This window comes from Salmo salar, chromosome 16, assembly GCF_965601325.2.
Source record: "Salmo salar chromosome 16, fSalSal1, whole genome shotgun sequence".
In the NCBI taxonomy this organism is placed as follows: domain Eukaryota; kingdom Metazoa; phylum Chordata; class Actinopteri; order Salmoniformes; family Salmonidae; genus Salmo; species Salmo salar.
This window is the reverse complement of record NC_138306.1, coordinates 63,417,670-63,443,641: the sequence shown is the minus strand read 5'-3', so window position 1 is coordinate 63,443,641 and position 25,972 is coordinate 63,417,670. Positions and strand designations below refer to the sequence as shown.

Sequence of the window (25,972 nt, the reverse complement as noted above, 5' to 3'; positions counted from 1 at the left end):
AGCGGGACCGCTACCTCCGCCTTTGTGCAAGGAGGAGCAGGAGAAGCACTGCCAGAGCCCTGCAAAATGACCTCCAGCAGGCCACAAATGTGCATGTGTCTGCTCAAACGGTCAGAAACAGACTCCATGAGGGTGGTATGAGGGCCGACGTCCACAGGTGGGGGTTGTGCTTACAGCCCAACACCGTGCAGGACGTTTGGCATTTGCCAGAGAACACCAAGATTGGCAAATTCGCCACTGGCGCCCTGTGCTCTTCACAGATGAAAGCAGGTTCACACTGAGCACGTGACAGACGTGACAGAGTCTGGAGATGCTGTGGAGAACGTTCTGCTGCCTGCAACATCCTCCAGCATGACCGGTTTGGCGGTGGGTCAGTCATGGTGTGGGGTGGCATTTCTTTGGGGGGCCGCACAGCCCTCCATGTGCTCGCCAGAGGTAGCCTGACTGCCATTAGGTACCGAGATGAGATCCTCAGACCCCTTGTGAGACCATATGCTGGTGCGGTTGGCCCTGGGTTCCTCCTAATGCAAGACAATGCTAGACCTCATGTGGCTGGAGTGTGTCAGCAGTTCCTGCAAGAGGAAGGCATTGATGCTATGGACTGGCCCGCCCATTCCCCAGAACTGAATCCAATTGAGCACATCTGGGACATCATGTCTCGCTCCATCCACCAACGCCACGTTGCACCACAGACTGTCCAGGAGTTGGCGGATGCTTTAGTCCAGGTCTGGGAGGAGATCCCTCAGGAGACCATCCGCCACCTCATCAGGAGCATGCCCAGGCGTTGTAGGGAGGTCATACAGGCACGTGGAGGCCACACACACTACTGTGCCTCATTTTGACTTGTTTTAAGGACATTACATCAAAGTTGGATCAGCCTGTAGTGTGGTTTTCCACTTTAATTTTGAGTGTGACTCCAAATCCAGACCTCCATGGGTTGATAAATTGGATTTCCATTGATTATTTTTGTGTGATTTTGTTGTCAGCACATTCAACAATGTAAAGAAAAAAGTATTTAATAAGATTATTTCTTTCATTCAGATCTAGGATGTGTTGTTTAAGTGTTCCCTTTATTTTTTTGAGCAGTATATTTTGTATTGTTTTTGGTCTTGACGATGAAGGGGAGGTCACGAAGGCTGGCAGTCTCTAAATTGAGTGTCAAGTTTCTGTATTTTACTTGATGTATTTTATGTACTTTGTGTATTTGACTGTTTATAAACTGTTAGTAAAAAATAATCCATGATATTATTAGACTAATGGTAACAAGATCCTCATCATGGAAAGATATGTTGTTAGTAGATCTGGGTTCAAATAGGCCTAGTATTCTACATTTTCAAAGGAAATATGTAATACTTTGAGCATTGCTTAAGCCTGTCTGAGGTGCCAGATGGGCAGGGTTCACACTTTTGGGAGTATTCCATTGGTTCCAATGCGCCAGGCAAGCTCAATCAAGCACAGATTTAAACTCAGGCTCAGTAGTTAGATAGAATAAGAAGGATTCATTCTACAGGTTCTATTCATTCTAATTCTGAATTCTGTCTTACTACAACTATCAACCCAAAGAACTAGAATGATTTATTCTATGGGTTCTATTCATTCTAATTCTATCCCACTACAACTAACAACCTATATAATTACAATAATTAATTATAATTCTATATTCTATCACACTACACTTCATTCTATTGGTTTATTATATGGGTTCTATTTATTCTTATTCTATGGGTTGTTAGTTGTAGTGGGTTCAGACCTGGGTTCAGGACCTTGTCGTCGATTGAGCTTTCCTGGCTCAATGGACCCATAGAATAGTTCCAAAACAGTAAACCCCCCCCCATCTGGCACTCCAAGCAGAATAGAGCAACGCTCAAAGTATTTGAAAGATTTCATATAGTATTTGAACCCAGGTCTGAGTGGGTCATCATGACCAGCGACTGACTGTTGGACTGAAATAGGCTGTAAAATGAACATAAGAAAAGGTCAGAGTCCAACCAGAAGAAGAAGGAGTTAAGGAGGATGGAGGAGGAGTTTAATAGGAGGGAGGAGGTAATGGAGAAGAGGGAGTGGCGGGTGGAGAGGAAGGAGGTGGAGAAGAGGGAGGTGGAGGTGGAGGTGGAGAAGAGGGAGCTGCAGGTGGAGAAGAGGGAGGGGCAGGTGATGGTGGAAAGGAGGGAGGTAGCAGAGGAGAGGAAGGAGGTGGTGGAGGAGAAGAAGGAGGTGGTGGAGGAGAGGAAGGAGGTGGCGGAGCAGAGGTAGGAGGTGGCGGAGCAGAAGGAAGGAGGTGGCGGAGGAGAGGAAGGAGGTGGCAGAGGAGAGAAAGAAAGTGGTGGAAGAGAGAAAAGAGGTCAAGGTGGCAAGGAGGGAGGTGGAGAAGAGGGAGATGCAGGTGGAGAAGATGGAGAAGACTGCAGGGAGAGCAGAGAAGATTCTGAAAAGAGAGAAGCGGCAGATTGTTCTGAAAAGCAAGTGGCTGATGGAAGAGAGGATGGCTGTCAGGGAGGAAAAGGAGAATGTTCAGAACTGGGCAGAGGATGTGAAGGTGAAGGTGGAGGAGGTGGAGAGGTTGAGAGCGCAGCTGGAGAAAGAGAAAGAGTTGGCAGAGGGAAAGACAAGGAAGATGGAGAAGGAGAGGCTGAGGAAGGAAAGAGAGGAGGTGGAAAGAAACGGAGTGTAGATGGAGAGAGAGAGGATGAAAATGAATAGACTGGGACAGGAGTCAATGTTGAAGAGATGGAGAGAGGATGACTCTGGCAAATAAAGCCAAAATCCTGGACATAAAGAACGGAGACATAGAGAAGAGAGAAAAGGACATCGCAGACAAGGAGTGGATGAAGAAGGAGTTGGAGAGGAGGAAGAAGGAGCGAGAGGCGTTGGTGAATGAGAGACAGAGGCTGGTGAGTAGCATGGTCGAGAATGAAAGAGAGTTGAAATCCTACAGGGACAGTGGCTATGTAGCATTAAGGTCAGGAGTAGAACATTTTAGAGCCCTAACCCAACACATAATAAATAAACTAACAATGTACTGTAACCCCTCACCTTTGATCCTAGGATTAACCTAACCCCCCTATGTCCTGTTTTTATTTTGTTGCAGCTCTCAATGGGTCGTTGTACCCCCCTCCACTTCACCCTTAGGCCCCCTAGGGGGACCCCCCTCCAGCAGGTGTGAAACCTCCTGCCCTCTCCTATGGTCTCCTCACCTATCCTCCCATCCCATCACCTCCCCTCTCCTCTTCCCATCCAAAATAAACATGTATATTTTCATTTAACATTTTGTTTGTGATTACTTTGAAATAGATCATTGGTCTAGATAGATCTTCTGTATACTCTAGTTAGATGTCTAGCAAGTTGGTCTAGATATACAATATAGACAGTGTTTGGGAATCTACTCTGAATATATAGTTTACCAAGCTACCAAATACTGCAAACAGGAAGAAGTTAAACTACACTAAATCTACCCTTAAGAAAAATATAGTTTACTTAACTAAAGTTACTAAATCTGAAATTGCAAGAACAGATCACTCGAGTCAGACGTTAACAGAATGTGTAATTTTGCCTATTAAACACAAAAACTAATGTTTCAAGTGAGAATTAGGCAGGTCTGCTGCTGAAAAAGAAAGGGAATTCTTGCCAACAACCATATATTTTTTTCAAAGTAGTGTATATTTCCAGTAATTAGCTACACCACTACATGGCAAAAAAGTAATTAACAACTGAAAACACAAACAAGCTTCTGTAAAATGTAGTTAAATTACTAGTTGCACTACATGTAGTTCACTACTCCCCAACACTGAATATAGATATCTAGTTGGTCTAGAACTATATTCTAGTTAGGTGACTATAGCCTGACATATCATTAGTGTCAATAGCCTCAAGTCAAAATATGAATGCCCAAAGCATATATAGTAGGCTTTGTTTATTCTGTTGACAGTGATTCTGGTGGGATGTCTCTTTTAATAATTCAAAATTAAGTGACACTCACACCGTAACTCTAATAGAAGAAACATTTTTTGAACGTAATGTTTCAACATAAAGCCAACCAAAATGGTGGTGACGATTAAAGTGTAGTGAGTTCTGTGCTGCTTGTCATAAGACTGACTGAAAACTCAGGGACTCAGAAGTTGAAAAGACTCTATAGAAACAGCCTGCTAAGAGAACAGTCTGAGAGGAGGGAGACATAGTAAACACACAGGCATGCCCACATACAAAAGAAACATTCTTTCCCTCCTTCTCCGACCTGCCAAAAATACACCCAGTCACTCCTCTGGTAATCTTGTTCCAAATCAAATTCAATGGAATTAGATGAATTGAGAGTCTGTGACAGTAAAGCCTAAATAAATTACAATGTGCAGTAAATGTTACGGAAACCTTCTAATTCTTTCCAACTCTCTCCTACCCTCCCTCTACCGCTACACTGAGTGTACAAAACATTAAGAACACCTTGTACATGTAAAGACTAGATTAAATCAAGAATAGTCTGATGGGTGACAATATTAGCCTACCACTTGTGAATGATATATTATCACTTGTGAATGATGCCCAGCTTAAGACAAGAAACAGTGGCTGCTTTTTTTGGATACTTTTTTAAATCATAGTTACACACCTCATGTAGGCTAGCCCATAGGCCGATATATTTTGACAAGGTTTGTATCAAGACATTAAAGTGGCCAAATAACTTCTTAAAATTAAGCACATTAATCCGCTTTACAACGGGTGTACAGCCTAACTGGCATACATACTCAGAGCGTGAGTTTCAAGTTTGGGGAAGAACTTTTTCACCATAAAAATGCACCTTTATAATAAAAGCATTACATGCATAATCTCACTTGTGGTCACTATTGAAAATGGTGATTTCCAGCTAATGGAACATTCATACTTACACGTACTGTGTTTATTAACATTCATTCCTACTGCTGTGTGCACATTGCCGAGCTTATAATGTGAAGAAATAGCCTAATAGTTTATCAACATTTCAAGCTAAATGTTCTAATCTGTTGTGTCAGGCTCATTGCTTAAACAGGTTTTTTGATGCTAGTGGTTGTATTAATTTGGGATCCCACAATTGTCCCAGACTATGTTTGGAATATTTATTTCTTGCTCAGAATAGGTCAACTTTTGTACTATGAGGGATAGTAGATTGATGTAGGCTAGTGCTTTTGCTGTTTGTTAGGCCTAATCATCTTGTTGGCTGACGAAAAGTAAATGTGGACAGTTCTTCCAATATCTTCAATATGCACCTCGGAATTGGATAAGGACATGTGCAGTTGCATCCCCGATTTGTCTGTCTTCACTTCTAGCCTGTGAGAAAGACCCAATCACATGACGGGGAGCCTTATGAGTGAGAGGTGCTTTGTCACGCTGCCGGGAGAAGGGAATTATAATGATTATATTCAGCCCAAGGGCACAATGGCCACTGGCATGGACTTTTTTAGGGGGCATTACAGCCACACAAAAGGGATGGAGCTGGGAAATTCGAGGCACTATCATGTGCTTGTCAAATTGTGAATGAGAGACTGATGAAGTGTGTACAGCCTGCTCTAAAAAACAAAGCAGCGCTCATGCCTTTCATGTAACTTTTTTCAAATCATCATTAGAGTCACATCATGAAGCCTTAGAATGTATTAAAAATCAAAACATATAGCCCAACATTTATATCACAACTAAAGTTACATAAATATCTCTAAATTAAGCATATAGGAGTACTGTGTTTGTTACCCGCTCAACACAGACTAGCTGCAGAATATCCTTTCTACTATATTCAGTTATTTTCAATTCTATTCTTCATACTATAAAATAATATAAAATACTGCCATGGAATTCTAAGCAAATCTTGTCTACTAAATGAACTAGTGTAGCCCACAGCCATATGGCATAGCCACATCAGGACCTAACATAAGGACAACTCAGAGTATGCTATTCTGTTCTTCGGAAATAGACTACATTTTCTTCAAATCATGTTTCCTTAGACCTGTCTAAAATAAATAATGGATTTACTGTGATGGTGTAGCCTATGGATTTATTAGACTTAAAATGTAGATGTTCCAAAGGTCTGCATCAGTGGCTTGTAGGCTATGCGTGGAAGCTAGGAGATGATAAATCTGTTTATGGTAAATAGGGTCAATTACCGTAAGACTGGCAGTTATTTACATTTACATTACATTTACATTTAAGTCATTTAGCAGACGCTCTTATCCAGAGCGACTTACAAAATGGTGCATTCACCTTATGATATCCAGTGGAACAACCACTTTACAATAGTGCATCTAAATCTTTTAAGGGGGGGGGGGGGGGGGGGGGGGTTAGAAGGATTACTTTATCCTATCCTAGGTATTCCTTAAAGAGGAATTTATTTAAATATTTGCTTGACAATCACCGGCTGACAACATTTTATGACCGCCACAGCCCTACACCTGGCCCATCATAACATACCCCGTTCGTCTTGCCCATTCACCCTCTGAATGACACATGTACACAATCCACATCTCAACTGTCTCAAGGCTTAAAAATCCTTCTTTAACCTGTCTCCCCCCCCTTCATCTACACTGATTGAAGTGGATTTAACAAGTGACATACATAAGGGATCATAGCTTTCACCTGGTCAACCGATGTCATTGAAAGAGCAGGTGTCCTTAATGTTTTGTACACTCAGTGTATATTTCCTGTGGCTCTTGTCCACACTTTCCCCTAACTCCATCCCTGCCTCTCATTCTCTCTCTCCCTCTCTCTATACTCCCTCCCTCATTCCTCCTCTCCTTGTTTTATAATGTCTCTCAATGTGATTGTTGGCACTCTCACCCTACTCACCCTACTCCACAGTCCACCCGCCCCCCTCTACTACCACTCTCCCTACACTCCTCCCTCTCTCCCACCTTCATTCCTCTCACCAAGTAGTATAATTTGAGATGTTGTCACCCTATTGGGCAGGAGGTAGCCTAGCGGTTATAGCGTTGGGTGAGTAATCGAAAGGTCGCTGGTTTGAATACCCGAGCCGACAAGGTGAAAATATGTTGATGTGCCCTTGAGCAAGGTACTTAACACTAATGTGCTCCAGGGGTGCCATACTACTATAGCTGATCCTGTAAAACAACACATTTCACTGCACCTATCTGGTGTTTGTGACAATACATTTTATTTATAATTTTTGCATTGTTGCTTCCCGTTCCCTCTCTCAGCACTCTTCCTCTCCTTCCCATCCCCTCCTTTCCTTCCTCCCTCCTTCCCTCTCTAGAGAATAATACATCATAATAAAGTAGTACTCCGCTCTTTCACTATCTTCGACTCTGTCTATGCTGTCAGCCTATTGCGTTGTTGCTTCCCATTCCCTCTCCTCCCCTCCCTCCCTCTCTCCCTCCACCCTGTCCTTACCGAGTAGTGTCTCTTGCGGGTCTTGTCCACGCACTTGCCCTGGAGGCAGATGCGGCCCTTGCCACACGGCGTGCCCTCCACGGCGGGCAGCTTCTTGGTAAGGCACACCATCTGGCCCTGGCGTATCACTGCACACCACAGGCGGGCGCACACGTCCATGCCCGGGCAGACCGTGTACTCAGGCCCAAATGCCAGGCGGCACTGGCGCACGGCGTCGTAGCTCTGGCCGGGCAGCTCCTCTGAGCCGAGCATGGGCTGGCGAGGAGGGTCCAGGAGACACTCGGCTGTAGAGGAGAGAGGTGGACATGGTGTCCAATGCCAAAGGCTGTTTGTGTGTCTGGTTTGTCAAAGCTCCAATCATTCTATTCTGTCACTCGATAGGTGTGAAGGGACATTGGATTCAATTTGGCAAAGACAACAGCACATTAACTATGTACAGTAGGTGAGCCCAACCCTCATTGTTTAACCAAGTAAGTCATTGAGGTATTCTCCTGATATTTACAATAAAGGCTTGGTTACCTCCCTTACTGTTAGTTCATGGCTAGTCAACTCTAGGCCTGGAGTGCCAAAATACTTCTGGATTTCATTCTCTCCTCTCCTCTCTCCTCTTCTCATCCCCCCTCTATCCTATCCTGCCATTCTTCCCTGCTCTCCTTCACTCATCTCCCTCTTCATGTCTTACCATTGCCATCGTCAAAGAAGTCAGTGATGGTAGCTGAGGTGCAGCGGCTCCAGGGTTTGGAGGCGTCGATGGAGGTCAGGATGGACGACATGAGACGCTTGTCCGCGCTGGCTCCGAAACGCTCTTCGCAGAACTTGGAGTCGTCGTGGGACAGGCCCAGCAAGTGACCTTTGGTTCACAGACAGAGACGGACAGGCAGGCAGGCAGACAGAAATTCAAATTCTTTTTGGTGGGTGTTTGTTACACAGTGAGCATTGTGTTCTTGAAAGTGTGTAATTGTATTTGTATTTATTAAGATTAATGTATTTACTCTTCCTGGAGTCCAAACAAGATTAAGGCAAAAATAAATAAAAAACAGTACAACATACAACACATTATTACACCACTACTCTACCATTACATATCGACAATACAAAATGTATAATACCGCAATACAACAATATTGCAACATTACAAAGTACGTGTGTTAGCGTGTGTCTGCGAATGCGTGTGTGTGCCTGTGTTTGTGTCTCTTCACAGTCCGCTTCATTCCATAACCTGTAATTGCATCTGTTTTTTTCATCAGATTGTACCGCTCGCTTGAGTTACTTGATGTGGAATAGAGTTCCATGTAATCATGGGTCTATGTAGTACTGTGTGTTTTCCAGAGTCTGTTCTGGATTTGGGGACTATGAAGAGACCCCTGGTGACAGTGATAGCAATAGAGTTTGGATGTGTGTTTGCATGTGCTTGCGTACATAAAAAAATGTGTGGGAATGTGAGTGTGAATGTATGTATTGGCAGGTAATTGAGTGTGTGTGTGTATGTTTGTATGCAGGTGTGTGAGCGGTGCCCACCTATCTCGTGTGCCACGGTGAAGGCGGCATGGAGTCCGTCGTCCTCTATGACGGCACAGCTCCTCTCTGGTGAGCAGATGGTGCCAACGTCGGCCATGCCCAGTGTGTCACACGAGTGGTGCCCACACAGGTCCTATACAGGGGGCACAAGCAAATGGGTTGGTGGAAAGGGTGATATTACATAAAAATACATGCCTGCACATTGCTTTACATATTGCTTTACTTTGTCCATCACCTGAGATTGAATGTATGTATCATGTTAAATGTTGATTTTAAGTTAGTGTAAAGTTAGGGCACACATATATACTGCAGGACTCACACACTCACACCAAAACACAGACAATGCAAGGACAAGCCGGATAGATTACAGATGAGAAATGAAAGAAGATTATATGTCAATAGACCTTATTTGACCCATAATTGTTGATGCTATTGAGTTCACTATATTCACTCAGTCACTCAGTCACTCATAGGGAACTGTGTATTGACCAGTGTTCCAGCTCCCACACAGATCGATACAGATGAAGCCCAGAGGGCTTGAAGCTACTCTGCTGTGTAGAGGAATCAATCAGTCAATCAAACACTGTGTCCCTATGCTATCGACTGTCTCGTTCTCCGAAATACATACACACATGCACGCACACGGACACACACATGGAGACACAAGTATGCATGCACACACAGACACACATAGGCATGCACACACATAAACACACACACTCTCACAGTATATATACAGTGTGTACATTATTAACTGTAAAAGTGCATGTGTCATGTATGAATGAGATAAGGGCACACACACACACACTCCACTCCCCCCACCACCCCAGGCCCCCCTCCCACACACATCCTGGGGACAGGATGAAACCCTTGTTAAGAGGTGTTGACAGGCTCGCTGTGCCATTTGTGAGAGACTCTGGGGTGTGTATTTACTTGTCACAGATGGAACACTTCAGGAACAAACCCGTCTATGTTCTGTTCTGGGCTCTCCAACACATGACCAACAGGGTGGAACGCCTCATACACTTACTCTAGACACAAACTCCGGCTGTGTCCGAAATGGCATCCAATTCCCTACATAGTGCACTACTTTTGACCAGGGTCCATAGGGCCATTAGTGCCATTTCGGCCGTAGCCCTAGTGTGGTATCCCATTTACCCTATATAGTGAACATCTTAGGGCTCTGGACAAAAGTAATGCACTATGTAGTGAATAGGGTGCCATTTCGGACACACTCTTGCTTTAGACAGAAACTCTTAAAAGAGAAAGCCTTCTACTTACTAAAGAAGAAATAAAAACTAAGTCAAATACAGTCCAGTCCAATTCCATTTCACTAAATGCGTTGTGTTGGTCATTGTTCAGATTTTGCCCGCTGATGTGTGTGTAGATGGAGAGAATAGACATGACATGTTTTGAACTCCTTGTTGTCACTATCAGATGAACTAGCCAATCGGGAGGGACATTGTAGAAACCAACATGTTCACCATAGATGTGTTGGTTTTCACTCTCTTTTGTTCACTTGAACTTGTTGTCCCCAACTCGCTCTGCCTACCACTCCCCCTTACACTCTGTCCCTGTCTCTCTCATGTTCCCTCTGTGTCTTTCTCACTTTCACTCTGTCTCTCTTTTCTTCTCCTCTCCCTCCCTCTCTTCCAGCTTGGTATTTTCCTTTTTATCCTAAGGGGCTTTCACAGACATATGAGAGGGTGAACGAGAGAACGAAAGAGGGAGGGTGAGAAAGAGAGAGCAAGAGAAATAAAGTTATGGAATCAGACACCTGGGGAAAGGGATGGGAGGATGGAGGAAATGAAAAGAGAGGAGGAAAGAATGGAGGGAATGGGCAGTTATGGAAACATTGAGAAAAACAACCTCAGCACCAGTGGTAAGGTATTTAGGTCAGTAGACAATCATATAAGAAGGCTGAGGGTGTGTGTGAGAAAGAGAGTTAGGGTGTGTTTGTGTTTGCATGTACATGTGTACGTGTATGTGTACATGTGTGTGTGTGTGTGTGTGTGTGTGTGTGTGTGTGTGTGTGTGTGTGTGTGTGTGTGTGTGTGCATGCGCGCTAACACCACCAACTGACAGTGTGTGTGTGTGTGTGTGTCTGTGATTGACACTCTCCTTTACTCAGAGTGGAACTGTGTTTTTCGAACGAAGCTAGGGTGTGTTCCCCGGTTGACCCGTGTGTGTGTGTGTGTGTGTGTGTGTGTGTGTGTGTGTGTGTGTGTGTGTGTGTGGGTGTGTGAGTCTCGGGTCAACTGGGGAACACACCCTAGCTTCGTTCGAAAAACACACACACACCAACACACACACACAGTCAGTTGGTGGCGTTAGCGCGCATGCACACACACACACAAATACCACAACAACTTGTCACTCAAAAATCAGTGTCAGCAATGTAATCGTCAACTAACCGTGAAGTGAATGGCCTGCCAATCATCGGTGAGAGTGACATTAGCCTATTAAATGGCAATTGTACTAGGCTAGAGCCCGCCCCTTCAAAGCTTTTCCTGGTCAGGCCCTGACAAAACTCCTGGCCCAGTGACCTATGACACACATCTAAGCGGCTACCTTCTGTCACGTACTGACCAGTAAAAGGGGTTATTTGTCATTGTAGTTTGGTCAGGGCATGGCAGGGGGTGTTTGTTTTGTGTGTTTCGGTGTTTTTGGTTTATGTTCTATATTTTCTATTTCTATGTGTATATCTAGTTTTCTATTTCTATGTTGGGTTTTTGGCAATGACCTCCAATTAGAGGCAGCTGGTTGTCGTTGTCTCTAATTGGAGGCCATATTTAGTTGGGTTTGTTTTCACTTGTGTTTTGTGGGTGGTTATTTTCTGTATAGCCTGTGTGCCTTACGGAACTGTTTCGTCGTTTTGTTTATTTTGTTTAAGTGTTCACGTTACTTTAAATAAATTAAGAAGATGAGCACTTTACCCGCTGCGCCTTGGTCCAATCCTTACGACGCCTACGACAGAACCACCCACCAAAAGAGGACCAAGCAGCAGAAGAAGGAGCAGCAAGAATGGACATGGGAGCAAATATTGGACTGCAAGGGATCCTGGACATGGGAGGAGATCCAGAAGGGATTGAATCGCCGTCCATAGGAAGAAGTGGAGGCAGCAAGGGCAGAACGACGTTTCTGGGAGAGGGAATTAAGGGAGCTACATGAGGCCGAGAGGCATCCCCAAAAAGTTTTTTAGGGGGGGCACACGGGGAGTTTTGCAGAGTCAGGATGGAGACCTGAGCCAAGTCCCCGTGCTTATTATGGGGAGCGACGGATCAAGCAAGCACCTTGTTATGCGGAGATACGCACTGTGTCGCCCATACGCACGCACAGTCCGGTGCGGTCAATAAGGGCTCCACAGCGTTGCCGGGCGAGAGTTGGCCGGCAGCCAGGGAGAAGTGCGCCGGCGCAGGGCATCTGGCCACCAGTGCATCTCCTCGGGCCAGTTTACCCTGGTCATGCTCCCCGCACTAGCCCTGAGGTGCGTGTTACTAGTCTGGCGCCTCCAAAGCCAGCCCCACGCATCAGGCCTCTAGTGCGCCTGCCCAGTCCAGTACGTCCTATTCCTGCTCTGCGCACTAGCCCTGAGGTGTGTTACTAGTCTGGCGCCTCCAAAGCCAGCCCCACGCACCAGGCCTCTAGTGCGCCTGCCCAGTCCAGTACGTCCTGTTCCTGCTCCCCGCACTCGCCCTGAGGTGCGTGTTACTAGTCTGGCGCCTCCAAAGCCAGCCCCACGCACCAGGCTTCCAGTGCGCCTGCCCAGTCCAGTACGTCCTGTTCCTGCTCCGCGCCACTCACCCTCCAGTGTGCCTCCATAACCCGGTACAGCCAGTGCCTGCTGTGAGCACTCTGTCATTAGTACGTCCTGTTCCTGGCCCCCACACTAATCCTCCAGTGCGCCCCCATAACCCGGTACAGCCAGTGCCTGCTGTGAGCACTCGGCCTCCAGCGACGCTCTCCAGTCTGCAACCTCCGGCGACGCTCTCCAGTCTGCAGCCTCCGCCGATGCTCTCCAGTCTGCAGCCTCCGCCGATGCTCTCCAGTCTGCAGCCTCCGGCGACGCTCCTCAGCCCCGAGCCTCCGGCGACGCTCCTCAGCCCCGAGCCTCCGGCGATGCTACCCAGCCTAGGGTCTTCTGAACGGGAGTTACGCCCAGAGCCAGAGCCACCTCCGTAGTGGGAGGATTGGGAAGGGGGGGTGTAGCACAGGGACTGTTGACAGTGGCCACCCTCCCTTCCCTCCCTTTAAGTTTGGGATTGTTTTTGTGGGGGTTTTTGTTTTTGAGGTGCTTCGGGGTCTGCACCTTTGGGGGGGGTACTGTCATGTCCTGACCAGTAAAAGGAGTTGTTTGTCATTGTAGTTTGGTCAGAGCGTGGCAGGGGGTGTTTGTTTTGTGTGTTTCGGTGTTTTTGGTTTATGTTCTATATTTTCTATTTCTATGTGTATATCTAGTTTTCTATTTCTATGTTGGGTTTTTGGCAATGACCTCCAATTAGAGGCAGCTGGTTGTCGTTGTCTCTAATTGGAGGCCATATTTAGTTGGGTTTGTTTTCACTTGTGTTTTGTGGGTGGTTATTTTCTGTATAGCCTGTGTGCCTTACGGAACTGTTTCGTCGTTTTGTTTATTTTGTTTAAGTGTTCACGTTACTTTAAATAAATTAAGAAGATGAGCACTTTACCCACTGCGCCTTGGTCCAATCCTTACGACGCCTATGACACCTTCGTCCAATAACATGATAGGCTGATATGGTTGAATATGAAGGATACTATCAGAGAGACTGTGATTGTCTTCCAGAGGTAGGATATAAAAAGGAAAAATCCTAGAGCAGCGGTTCTACTCTGAGATGCTTTGTGAATATCCTCCCAGACCTTAACTGCCAGTTGATCATTTAACTTCATGGCATTGTTTTGTCTACTAAACAAATCAGATAGCGACAGACCCCCTTCCAAAACATCCATATGTCCATACTCTATCATTCCAACTCCATTGCACATGCACACACTCTATCATATGAGCCGTGGAGAATTGAGTATGTACGCAAGTGTATTATTTGACTTGAACAGAGTGTGTCCTATGTGCTCGCCTGTCTCTTCTCCTCCTCGCTCAAATTTGTTTTGAGTGTGTATGTGCGAGTGTGTGTCGGCGTACAGTGTTTCTGCTTATAGTGTGTGTGTGTGTGTGTGTGCTTTTAGATTGTGTGTACAGTGTGTGTCTGCTTCAAGTGTGTGTGTGTGTGTGTGTGTGTGTGTGTGTGTGTGTGTGGTGCGTGTGTGTGCGTGTGTGTGTGTGTGTGTGTGTGTGTGTGTGTGTGTGTGTGTGTGTGTGTGTGTGTGTGTGTGTGTGTGAACATGTGCGCATGTGTTTAAGGTGTGTGAGTTTCCCGGTCCTCTCCTCCTATAGGTCGGCCTATATCTCCTATGTTCGTTATAAGACTGGGGTATTTCACAGGTCCTATATTTCATGCCTATATAAACTCTGCCATTCAACTTTCGACCTATCACTCGGTCCACGTGATTGGTCAGGAACATCTTGTTATATGCCATAGCTGCCTAGTAAGAGTGTGTGATAGGCTACTCTGCATCACAGAACCGGCACCTGCATAAGGTGATTGTGTGTTTTGTGCATAAAGTGACAATGGCCTAGGTGTTATTGGTTTGAGCAAAGCCATCGGCCTGTGCATCACTGGGGTGCAATGTCTGTCTGTCTGGTGAAACTAACAGGGACATCTGCAGGGTACTGTACTTTAACATGGAAACAACAATAATTGAAGTTCTCATTATGAATAAGAGGGAGGATCTGATCCTAGATCAGTAGTCCTACTTTGGGACGTTTCGCGAATACGTGCCCTTAACCGTCAACAGATACGTAACCTTCAACAGATACGTAACCTTCAACAAAAAGGAGATGTAGCCTAACATTTCTATGCTTTCTTTGCTCTCTGCATACACACCCTCTCATTCTCAGAGTTCTCCCTCTGTCCCTCTCTCTCTCCCCGTCTCTTTCTCAGAGTCCACACACACTCTCGCTTCTTCTCTCTTTCTCTGCATCCTCTCTCTATCACTCTAGCCCCCACTATCTTTCTCTCTCTACCTCTCTCTGGCAACAAGGAAACCTTAAACACGTATGTCCTAGTGCACGAGGGAACAATCAAAGAGACTACAATAAACATGATCATCTCAATTGACATACAGTACAGTGTAATGAGAGAAGGTGATATTGACCTAGTTATGAATCACTGTTAGGCTATGAAAAGACAACTGACATTTACTCCTGAGGTGCTGACCTGTTGCACCCTCTACAACCACTGTGATTATTATTATCTGACCCTGCTGGTCATCTATGAACGTTTGAACATCTTGGCCATGTTCTGTTATAATCTCCACCCGGCACAGCCAGAAGAGGACTGGCCACCCCTCAGAGCCTGGTTCCTCTCTAGGTTTCTTCCTAGGTTCTGGCCTTTCTAGGTCTGTATTGCTTGCTGTTTGGGGTTTTAGGCTGGGTTTCTGTACAGTACTTTGTGACATAGGCTGAGGTAAAAAGAGCGTTATAAATACATTTGATTGATTGATTTGATTGAGGATGTAATATTTATGGTGAATATTTCCATGCTGCATATTCATGTAATTAATTATGTTTTCTTGGTTATTTCAAGTGGATTATTTCTGGGCTCTTTGTCTCTCTCTATGTCAGGGTTCCTTAACTGGCGGCCCAATTTTATTTGGCCCCCCAAGTTTTCTGAGCAAAAAACTAAAGTGTTTTTTTTTATTACTTTTGTTATTGTTGGACATAGACCGTAAAAACACCAACAAATCAACTCCAAGTGATTTTAATTTTGGAAATCTGTTTCAAAGTATTCTCACACATAATAGAGAGATATATGTGATCATATACAAATGTAAGCAATGCTTGAAATAATTATGTTTTAGTCAAATATTTGTTTGGGCTTCTTGCGGTTAAATTGCAGTCTAAAAATTATTTATAATTATGTCCCGGCCCCCTGATCATCCGCTCAAGAAAAAAAAATAGGCCTGTGGCTGAATCTAGTCGATGATCCCTGCTCTATGTTCTGTCAGTAGAGAGCTCTTCTCCTCACAGTAAGGCTTTGTTTAATGTCCCGGTCCCTGGCGAGAGCAGTCATGCGTCAGGTCACAATGTGACGTAACCTCTAATAATCACACACAGGCACGCACATACACACGCGCATGCCCACACGCGCAATCCCACAAATGCACACACATACAAATTACAGTCCCCTCAATGTGTCTCTTGTTCTGTCCTGGTGCGGCATGCACAGAGCCCGGTGACACAGGCACACGGGTCAGCTCACTCAGGACATGGGGGTGTTGGGACCGGAGTAATTGGACCCATGCATGAATAACCTCATGTTCCAATAAACTCCCCCCCTCTACATCTCCAAAGAATGGATGGGTCTTGTCTCTGACTGCGAGAATGCAGTCTGATGATGGATTTGACTTCTATTGAATGAGCGTGACTCACCCAAGCTACGACACTTACTTCTTTGATGACAAGCTACAGCAATGAGAGACAACTGAATGGAAGGGTTGTGTTTTAAAGATACAATGATCTAACACTACAGCCAATCATGGAATCAGAGTTCAAATCCTATTGGCTGAGGGGATTCACTGACCTTTGACCTTTTGATAAGTCATGGTCCACTCCAAACACCTTGCAGGTGTTATAATGTTGTTATTCTATGGAGTTGTTACTGTTGTTATGACCTGTCACTTGCCCCTGGGTAGTGCCAGCGCCAGGTATCTCAGTGCCCGTTGTTCCAACCACTGTACCAACCATGCCACCCTACCCCCTGCCGGTGACACAGAGGGAAACCACTGCCAAGTGGGTGGAAAGTCCATGCCCATGTAGGAGGTGGTGGTAATAGTTGGCACACCGTGCTCCGCCAACTTGCCAAGCCCAGGTATGCTCACGTGGCGCTGCCAACAGCATCCACCTGGGCGCCGGTGCCAAAAAAAGTTACCTCGGTATTCCCTGGTATTAGCTGCCGTCTCCAGCACAACAAGACCTTGCATGACTTAGTTACATGCACCACAATCCTGACACCTCAACCACAGCCGACAGACCAAGAAACCACACCAGAGGGCTGAAAAATGCAGAGAGCTTAGTGGGTTTGAGATGTGTGTGCTATAAACGCAGGCAGACCGCTCAAGATTGACTTAGAAATTGGAGGTTTGTCCTTGTCCTGAGGACGTCCGGAAATGCCTTCACAACCGGCCACTAGGGGCAACAGTGAGCGCAATTACCATCATAATTAGAGGTTGACCGATTATGATTTTTCAACACCGATACCAATACCGATTATTGGAGGACCGAAAAAAGCCGATACCGATTAATCTGCCAATTTTCTTTAAATTAATTTGTAATAATGACAATTACAACAATACTGAATGAACAATGAACGCTTATTTTAACTTAATATAATACATAAATAAAATCAATTTAGTCTCAAATAAAAAACGAAACATGTTCAATTTGGTTTAAATAATGCAAAAACTGTGTTGGAGAAGATAGTAAAAGTGCAAGATGCGTTTAAGTTCCTTGCTCAGAACATGTTTACATATGAAAGCTGGTGGTTCCTTTTAACATGCGTCTTCAATATTCCCAGTTAAGAAGTTTTAGGTTGAAGTTATTATAGGAATTATGACCAGTCGACTATTTCTCTCTATACCATTTGTATTTCAAATACCTTTGACTATTGGATGTTCTTATAGGCACTTTAGTATTGCCAGGCTAATCTCGGGAGTTGATAGGCTTGAAGTTATAAACAGCGCTGTGCTTCAAGCATTGCTAAGAGCTGCTGGCAAACGCAGTAAAGTGCTGTTTGAATGAATGCTTACGAGTCTGCTGCTGCCTACCATCGCTCAGTCAGACTGCTCTATCAAATATGAAATAATAGATTTAATTATAATAAACAAAGAAATATGAGCCTTTAGTCATTAATGTGGTCATATATGGAAACTATCATTTCGAAAACAAAACGTTTATTCTTTCAGTGAAATACAGAGTCTAAATATTGCTGTTACATTGCACAACCTTCAATGTTATGTCATAACTATGTAAAATTCTGGCAAATTAATTACGGTCTTTGTGAAGAAATCTTCACACAGTTCGCAACGAGCCAGGAGGCCCAAACTACTGCATAAACGCTGACTCTGCTTGCACTGAATGCAAAAGAATTTCCCTAGTTAACATTTCCTGCTAACATGCATTTATTTTAACTAAATATGCAGGTTAAAAAAATATATACTTCGGTGTATTGATTTTAAGAAAGGCATTGATGTTTATGGATAGGACCATTTGTGCAACAATTGTGCTTTTTTTCGCGAATGTGCTTTTGTTAAATCATCATCCGTTTGGTGAAGTTGAAGTAGGCTGTGATTCGATGATAAATTAACAGGCACCGCTTTGATTATATGCAACGCAGGACAAGCTAGTTAACCTAGTAATATCATCAACCATGTGTAGTTAACTAGTGATTATGTGAAGATTGATTGTTTTTTATAAGTTTAATGCTAGATAGCAACTTAGCTTGGCTCCTTGCAGCCACAAGGTCCTTTTGATGCTGCTCTCGCGTAACAGGTGGTCATCCTGTAATCGGTCATAATCGACGTCCAAAAAGGCAGATTACCGATTGTTATAAAAACTTGAAATCGGCCATGCCGAACTTAATTTTTTACTTATTTAGTACATAATGTTGCTGCTACCGTCTCTTATGACCAGAAATAACTTCTGGACATCAGAACAGCGATTACTCACCACAAACTGGCAGAAGCTTTTTTTTTCCTTTAACCTCTTGTCGTTCGCCTAGGATAGGGGGTGCTACAGCGATTTTTGAAAAAAAATTCGTGCCCATTTTAAACGGCCTCCTACTCAAACTCAGAAGCTAGGATATGCATATAATTAATACTTGTGGATAGAAAACACCCTAAAGTTTCTAAAACTGTTTGAATGGTGTCTGTGAGTATAACAGAACTCATATGGCAGTCAAAACCCAGAGACCGATCGTAACAGGAAGTGGAATTCTGAATTGCGGACTCAACTTCATCAGTTTGCCTGTAAATCACACAGTGAGCAATGGTTCATTGAGCACTTCCTATTGCTTCCACTAGATGTCCCCAGTCTTTACAAAGTGATTTGAGCCTTCTACTGTGAAAACTGAATGAATGAGACGCAGTGGAACGTGGTCACACGGAGAGGGCCATCACCATTATGACGCAGGCGCCCCTGGCTACCCTCCCCTTTTGAAACGTTTTGAAACACAATGCAATCGTCCCCCTTGAATCTTATTGGAGCTCTGGTTGAAAAAGGCCCTAAAGATTTATGTTATACAACGTTTGACATGTTTAAACGCACCTAAATTAAAAAAAAATGCATTTTATTGAAAGAGTAGTCCCGCAGCCGACGGAAGTTTTGGAGCAGCCTTCAGAACGCGCTAACAAGAACAAACTATTGGGACGTAAAGGATTAACTTTTTCGAACGAAAATACATTTGTTGTGGACCTGGGATTCCTGGAAGTGCTTTCTGAGGAAGATAATCAAAGGTAAGGGATTAATGACAATAGTTTTCAAGACTAGATTTGATATGCGATTGTTCCAAGATGGCGCTGACCTGTAACGGTAGCCTATTTTTAAATCTGGCATTACAGGTGCTTTCAAGAGATATTCATCTATAAATCTTAGAATGACAATATTACATTTTAAAAATGTTTTCGAATAGTAATTTAGTAAATTGTAGCGCTGTTTCACCGGATGTATTTGAGGGAAAATAGTTAGTCAACGTTACGCGCCGATGTAAAATGCTGTTTTTATATATAAATATGAACTTTATCGAACAAAAGAATGCATGTATTGTGTAACATGATGTCCTAGGGGTGTCATCTGATGAAGATTGTCAAAGGTTAGTGCTGCATTTAGCTGTTTTTTGGTTATTTGTGATGCATGTGGTTGGTCGGAAAATGGCTATGTGGCTACTTTTACAATATACTCCTCTAACATAATCTAATGTTTTGCTTTTGCTGTAAAGCCTTTTTGAAATCGGACAACGTGGTTCGATTCAGGAGAGGTGTATCTATAAAACGATATAACATAGTCCTATATTTGAAAAAATATATATATTACATTTCGTTATGCTAATGGCGATAGGATTTTTCACTGGATGGAGCCCGACCAGGGGTTAACGAGTCCGACGTGCCCGACTTGAATGACATACTGTTTTCCCGGGAACAGGCCCAAATCCCCGTCATTTGCGTGAAGAGACGACGGAGAAAAAGAGGACGGAGGTTGGGCTGCCATCTGAGAATTCGTAGGCGATCAAATAAACCCCCCCTGCCTTCAGTTCTACTAGCTAATGTGCAATCATTGGAAAATAGAATCGCTGACCTACGAGGAAGATTAAACTACCAACAGGACAATAAAAACTGTAATATCTTATGCTTCACGGAGTCGTGGCTGAATGACGACATTATCAACATACAGCTGGCTGGTTATACGCTGTATCGGCAGGATAGAACAGCGGCGTCTGGTAAGACAAGGGGTGGCGGACTATGCATATATGTAAACAACAGCTGGTGCATGATATCTAAGGAAGTCTCAAGGTTTTGCTCGCCTGAGGTAGAGTATCTCATGATAAGATGTAGAACACACTTATCTACCTTGAGAGTTTTCATCTGTATTTTCGTAGCTGTCTACATACCACCACAGACCGATGTTGGCACTAAGACCGCACTCAATGAGCTGTATTCTGCTATAAGCAAACAGGAAAATGCTCATCCAGAGGCGGCACTCCTAGTGGCCGGGGACTTAATGCAGGGAAACTTAAATCTGTTTTACCAAACTTCTATCAGCATGATAAATGTGCAAGCAGCGGTAAAAAAAACTCAAGACCACCTTTACTCCACACACAGAGATCTCTCCCTCGCTCTCCCTCGCCCTCCATTTGACAAATCGGACCATCATTTTACAATCAAAAATCAAATCAGGAAGCCCCATTGACCCTGTCTTTCAAAGATAATTCGTAAAAATCCAAATAACTTCAGAGATCTTTATTGTAAAGGGTTTAAACACTGTTTTCCATGCTTGTTCAATGAAACATAAACAATTAATGAACATGCACCTGCGGAACGGTCGTTAAGACACTAACAGCTTACAGACGGTAGGCAATTAAGGTCACAGTTATGAAAACTTAGGACACTAAAGAGGCTTTTCTACTCTCTGAAAAACACCAACAGAAAGATGCCCAGGGTCCCTGCTCAACTGCGTGAACATGCCTTAGGCATGCTGCAAGGAGGCATGAGGACTGCAGATGTGGCCAGGGCAAGAAATTGCAATGTCCGTACAGTGAGACGCCTAAGAAAGTGCTACAGGGAGACAGGACGGACAGCTGATCGTCCTCGAAGTGGAAAACCACGTGTAACAACACCTGCACAGGATCACACCTGCGGGACAGGTACAGGATGGCAACAACAACTGCCTGAGTTACACCAGGAACGCACAATCCCTCCATCAGTGTTCAGACTGTCCGCAATAGGCTGAGAGAGGCTGGACTGAGGGCTTGTAGGCCTGTTGTAAGGCAGGTCCTCACCAGACATCACCGGCAACAACGTTGCCTATGGGCACAAACCCACCATCCCTGGACCAGACAGGACTGGCAAAAAGTGCTCTTCACTGACGAGTTGCGGTTTTGTCTCACCAGGGGTGATGGTTGGATTCGCGTTCATTGTCGAAGGATTGGGCGTTACACCGAGGCCTGTACTCTGGAGCAGGATCGATTTGGAGGTGGAGGGTCCGTCATGGTCTGGGGCGGTGTGTCACAGCATCACCGGACTGATCTTGTTGTCATTGCAGGCAATCTCAACGCTGTGCATTACAGGGAAGACATCCTCCTCCCTCATGTGGTAACCTTCCTGCAGGCTCATCCTGAAATGACCCTCCAGCCATACTGCTCGTTCTGTGCGTGATTTCCTGCAGGACAGGAATGCCAGTGTTCTGCCATGGCCAGCTAAGAGCCCGGATCTCAATCCCATTGACCACGTCTGGGACCTGTTGGATCGGAGGGTGAGGGCGGGGCCATTCCCCCCAGAAATGTAAGGGAACTTGCAGGTGCCTTGGTGGAAGAGTGGAGTAACATCTCACAGCAAGAACTGGCAAATCTTGTGCAGTCCATGAGGAGGAGATGCACTGCAGTACTTAATGCAGCTGGTGGCCACACCAGATACTAACTGTTAAATTCGATTTTGACCCCCTTTGTTCAGGGACACATTATTCCATTTCTGTTAGTCACATGTCTGTGGAACTTGTTCAGTTTATGTCTCAGTTGTTGAGTCTTGTGTAAATATTTGTATGAACATAACATGTTAAGTTTGCTAAAAATAAACACAGTTGACAGTGAGAGGATGTTTATTTTTTTGCTGAGTTTAGTCCCGCTATTGTTATTTTACTGCTGCTCTTTAAAACTACTTATTTGATTTCTTATTCATATTTTGTAAACTGCATTGTTGGTTAGGGGCTTGTAAGTAAGCATTTAACTGTAAGGTCTACACCTTTGACTAATAAAATTTGATTTGATATATGTGTTTGAGTTTTTGACAGTCCCAGCTCTGCTCAGAAAAAAAATGTAGGAGGGGGAAAAAGGAAAACTGGAAGTTAAAAAACCATAGGGCTGAGGTTTGACTGCAGTTTCTGGGTGAGAGAAACATTCTGAACTCTAACCTTCAGCTGACTTCAAGTACATCCCTTCAACCCTGGAAGAATGTGCGTGCGCAGCGGGTGCGTGAGATCACACGGGCTCGAGACATTGTTTGTCAGGGGACTGGGAGAGTCTGAGACAGAGGAGACTGCCCATAAAAACACAAGCGGAGGAAACGCTCTTTTTTAGGGTTGTTATAAGACATGCGCAAGAGCCCACACAGAGGAGGGAGGATGTGCAAGACAGACAGAGAAAAATAGAGAGAGAGAGATAGAGAGAGGGGGGTGGGGGGGGGGGAGTCGAACTCTGTGGGGTTGTTTGTTTGTTTACCTGCCTGGTGAAGAGGATGGCGGCGTCGTGGTGGTGCTGGTTGTCGTCGTCCAGTGGGTTTTGCTGGTTCTGCCACTTGCAGAAGCTCTTGAGCGTGGCGGCAGCGTTCTTGGACACCTCCAACCCCTTCTCCTTCTCCGTGACCATGGTCACCTTCACAACGGACAGACGGATGGGGTTCTCGATGCTGGCATGGCCGTACAACTTGGAAGCGATGGAGGCCAGCGTGAGCAGGTAGTGGTGCAGGTCCTTGCCGTACTTCTTGGACATGGACTCGTCAGCGACCAGCAGAAGCTCCACGTGCCTGGCGCGCGAAACTGACCTCTTGCGCCGACTTCCCAATGAGGGCGGAGAGGCAGGTTTGGAGAATTGCTTCCACCATCTTCTGCCGTGCACTCTGCTTCGCTCCTTGCCCCTGTCCAGGGTGACACCGTGCGGGTCGCGTTTCCCGTTCTCTCTGCCCTTACGCCGGTGTTTCCTCGATGCATCCATGCGCCCACGCCCTTCCTTGGTCCCACAGCTCTCGCTCACAGGCATGGCTTCGAAGCTGAAACTCTCCTGCGTGAAGTAGTGGAGAGCGCTCTCTGCATCCTTGTCATCCAGCGAACGCACGTCGCTATCGTGTCCCATGGCTCGGATGAGGGGTGTGATTGTGTAGCGTGCGTGTTTCAAAGCGAAAAAGCCCTCTAGACCCCCACCACAGAGGCTGAAAACCGCCAGGGACTTGGGGTTGGAGTCCACGGTTCCCCGGTACACACACTCCCGGTGCAGAGGCGCGGCGCTTTCTCCCGCTCCCATCAGGGCCATCACATATTTCGGACTGAAGTGATGTGACAGAATTGACTCATCCCTCTCCATATCTAACTGAAACCTTCTCCCGTCCATGTAGAGTAGGTAACCAACCTTCCCACCTCCATGGTAAATCCGATCGACGGTCCGCACAACACCCTCTTTTGCAGGTGGAGCGAAAGCCCTGAACGTGGAGAGACCGGCGGCGAGCACCGCATCGCAGCCCGTATGCAACTCCACGATGCACAGCAAAAGAATCCGAAACACCAACATGACTCCAGCAAAAGCACAAAATACACGGGTCATCTTTACCCCAAAACAAGCAGTGCACGGCGAAACATTTATATTCCAACTAAAACAGTAATGGAAACGAAGAACAAACAATTTTCAGAACAGGTCCCGTTTGAATGCGCATGGTCTCGATATCCAGAATTCCCATGAAAAGTGTAAAAACTCTGAAAAATGAAGGCATCGGAGGGAATGGAAGAAAAGACGCCGCGGAGATGTAAGAAAGGAGCAGCGGAGAACAGGGCTTGAGGACCGAGCTGAACTTGGAGAACAAAACACAAAAGTTTCCTCTTAATAGAGGAGAGAAAAAAAGTCCTGCCCCTTTGCACTCACTCGCCACTCTACCCCCCTCTTCTCTCTCTCTGCTGCGTTCTCGTGTCTGCCGAAATCAAAGCAAAGTCAAGTGCTGGAGGCTTCCAAGTCTGCCGTCCCACTCAACTCCATTTTTTGGTCCTATCCCCGGCGCCGAGACGCAAACACAAGAGTAAAGGAGCACTATAACAAAGCATTTTTCAATAATGTCACCCATATCTTCAGCATTCCCACTAGTGGGGACAGCAAGAGCGTGGCAGTCTATCTGTGTGCGTTTTTAAGCGCGCGAGCGTGTGTGTGTAGTGTAGATATGAGCGCGCGCAAGGGGGTCATCCGTCAAAGAGGTCATCCCTCAAAATCTTCTTCCTTTGTGAGATATAAAAAAATACACTCGTGTTTTGGAAGGCGATATAAAAAAACGTGCCGTCATTTACAGTCACATGGAGTGCTATGTCATTTACAGTCACTCTATGTACTGCTATGGAAAACCAGCGCTATAAAACAACGCTCCAGCTACCCCAGTCGCCCGCGGGTTTAGCCTACTCACTGTACAGAATAACGGCTATTGTGCGATGGGAGCAGGGGCAGGGGCATTCACTCTGGTGATGTGTGGGTCTATTGGAGCTCATTTCATCATCACTACTACCAGCCACACAATGTCAACTATAACAACAACACCAGCCACCACCACAACTCATAAGCTTCTGCTCTTGTTATAGTAGGCCATATAGAAAATAGCACTCTTTATCTCAGCATTTGAATGGGTGTATTAAACACTTATCTGTTATTTTTAAACTTCCTAAGTGTGTCTCTTTTAATAATTGAAGGAGCAATTGTAACAGTGGGCTGTAGAGTGTCTGAAGTCAGAATTATACAACTGTAGAGATGGATAATTTATGGCATTTTCAGAATAGAAGTTCTCACAGTTCAACTGTCTGAAAAAGTGTGTGTGTGTGTGTGTGTATGTCCTGTCCTATATTCACAATGCTGAGAACTCATCTTTCTCTTTGTGTGCGGGAGGAATTTCTTCAACATCCTGAAGTTGAAGAGTCGCTGTTGTGTTTTCTTCACCAAGGTGTCCAGGTGGTTTGACCATTTCCGCTCCTCTGAGATGTGTACGCTGAGGAACTTGACGTTTTTGACCGCCTCCAAGGCAGCCCCATTCATGAGGATGGGGGCGTGCCCAGCCTGGTTCCTCACGTTCACAATCAGTTCCTTTGTTTTACTGATGTTGAGGGAGAGGTGATTTACCTGGCACCACGCCATCAGAGTGCCTACCTCCTCCCTGTAAGCCGTCTCGTTGTTGGCAATCAGGCCTACTACTCTCGTGTGGTTGCTGGTAATCAGACCTACTACTCTCGTGTCGTCAGCGAACTTGATAATGGAGTGGGAACTGTGTAAGGCCACGCAGTCATGGGAACACAAGGAGTACAAGAGGGGACTGAGGATGCACTCTTGTGGAGCACCTGTGTTAAGAATCAGAGTCAAAATCAAATAAAATCTTATTGGTTACATACACGTGTTTAGCAGATGTTATTTTGGGTGTAGCGAAATGCTTGTGCTTCTAGTTCCGACAGTGCATCAATATCTAACAAGTAATATCTAACAATTTAACAACATATACCCTATACACACAATTCTAAGTAAAG

The 25,972-nt window shown here is 45.1% G+C and overlaps 1 protein-coding gene across 1 annotated transcript in view; it reads right to left on the bottom strand.

Moving 5' to 3' along the window:
• The window catches only part of LOC106574337 (A disintegrin and metalloproteinase with thrombospondin motifs 5), a 37,153-nt gene extending 12,716 nt beyond the window's left edge, over positions 1 to 24,437 (bottom strand). The window contains exons 1-4 of the mRNA XM_014150196.3: positions 22,935 to 24,437; positions 8,878 to 9,010; positions 8,042 to 8,209; positions 7,360 to 7,643 (exon numbers count right to left, since the gene is read on the bottom strand). Coding sequence (XP_014005671.1) covers positions 7,360 to 7,643; positions 8,042 to 8,209; positions 8,878 to 9,010; positions 22,935 to 24,029 — 1,680 coding nt within the window. The 5' untranslated portion in view covers positions 24,030 to 24,437. The remainder of the gene's footprint in view (positions 1 to 7,359; positions 7,644 to 8,041; positions 8,210 to 8,877; positions 9,011 to 22,934) is intronic.
• Between the last annotated feature and the right edge of the window lie 1,535 nt (positions 24,438 to 25,972).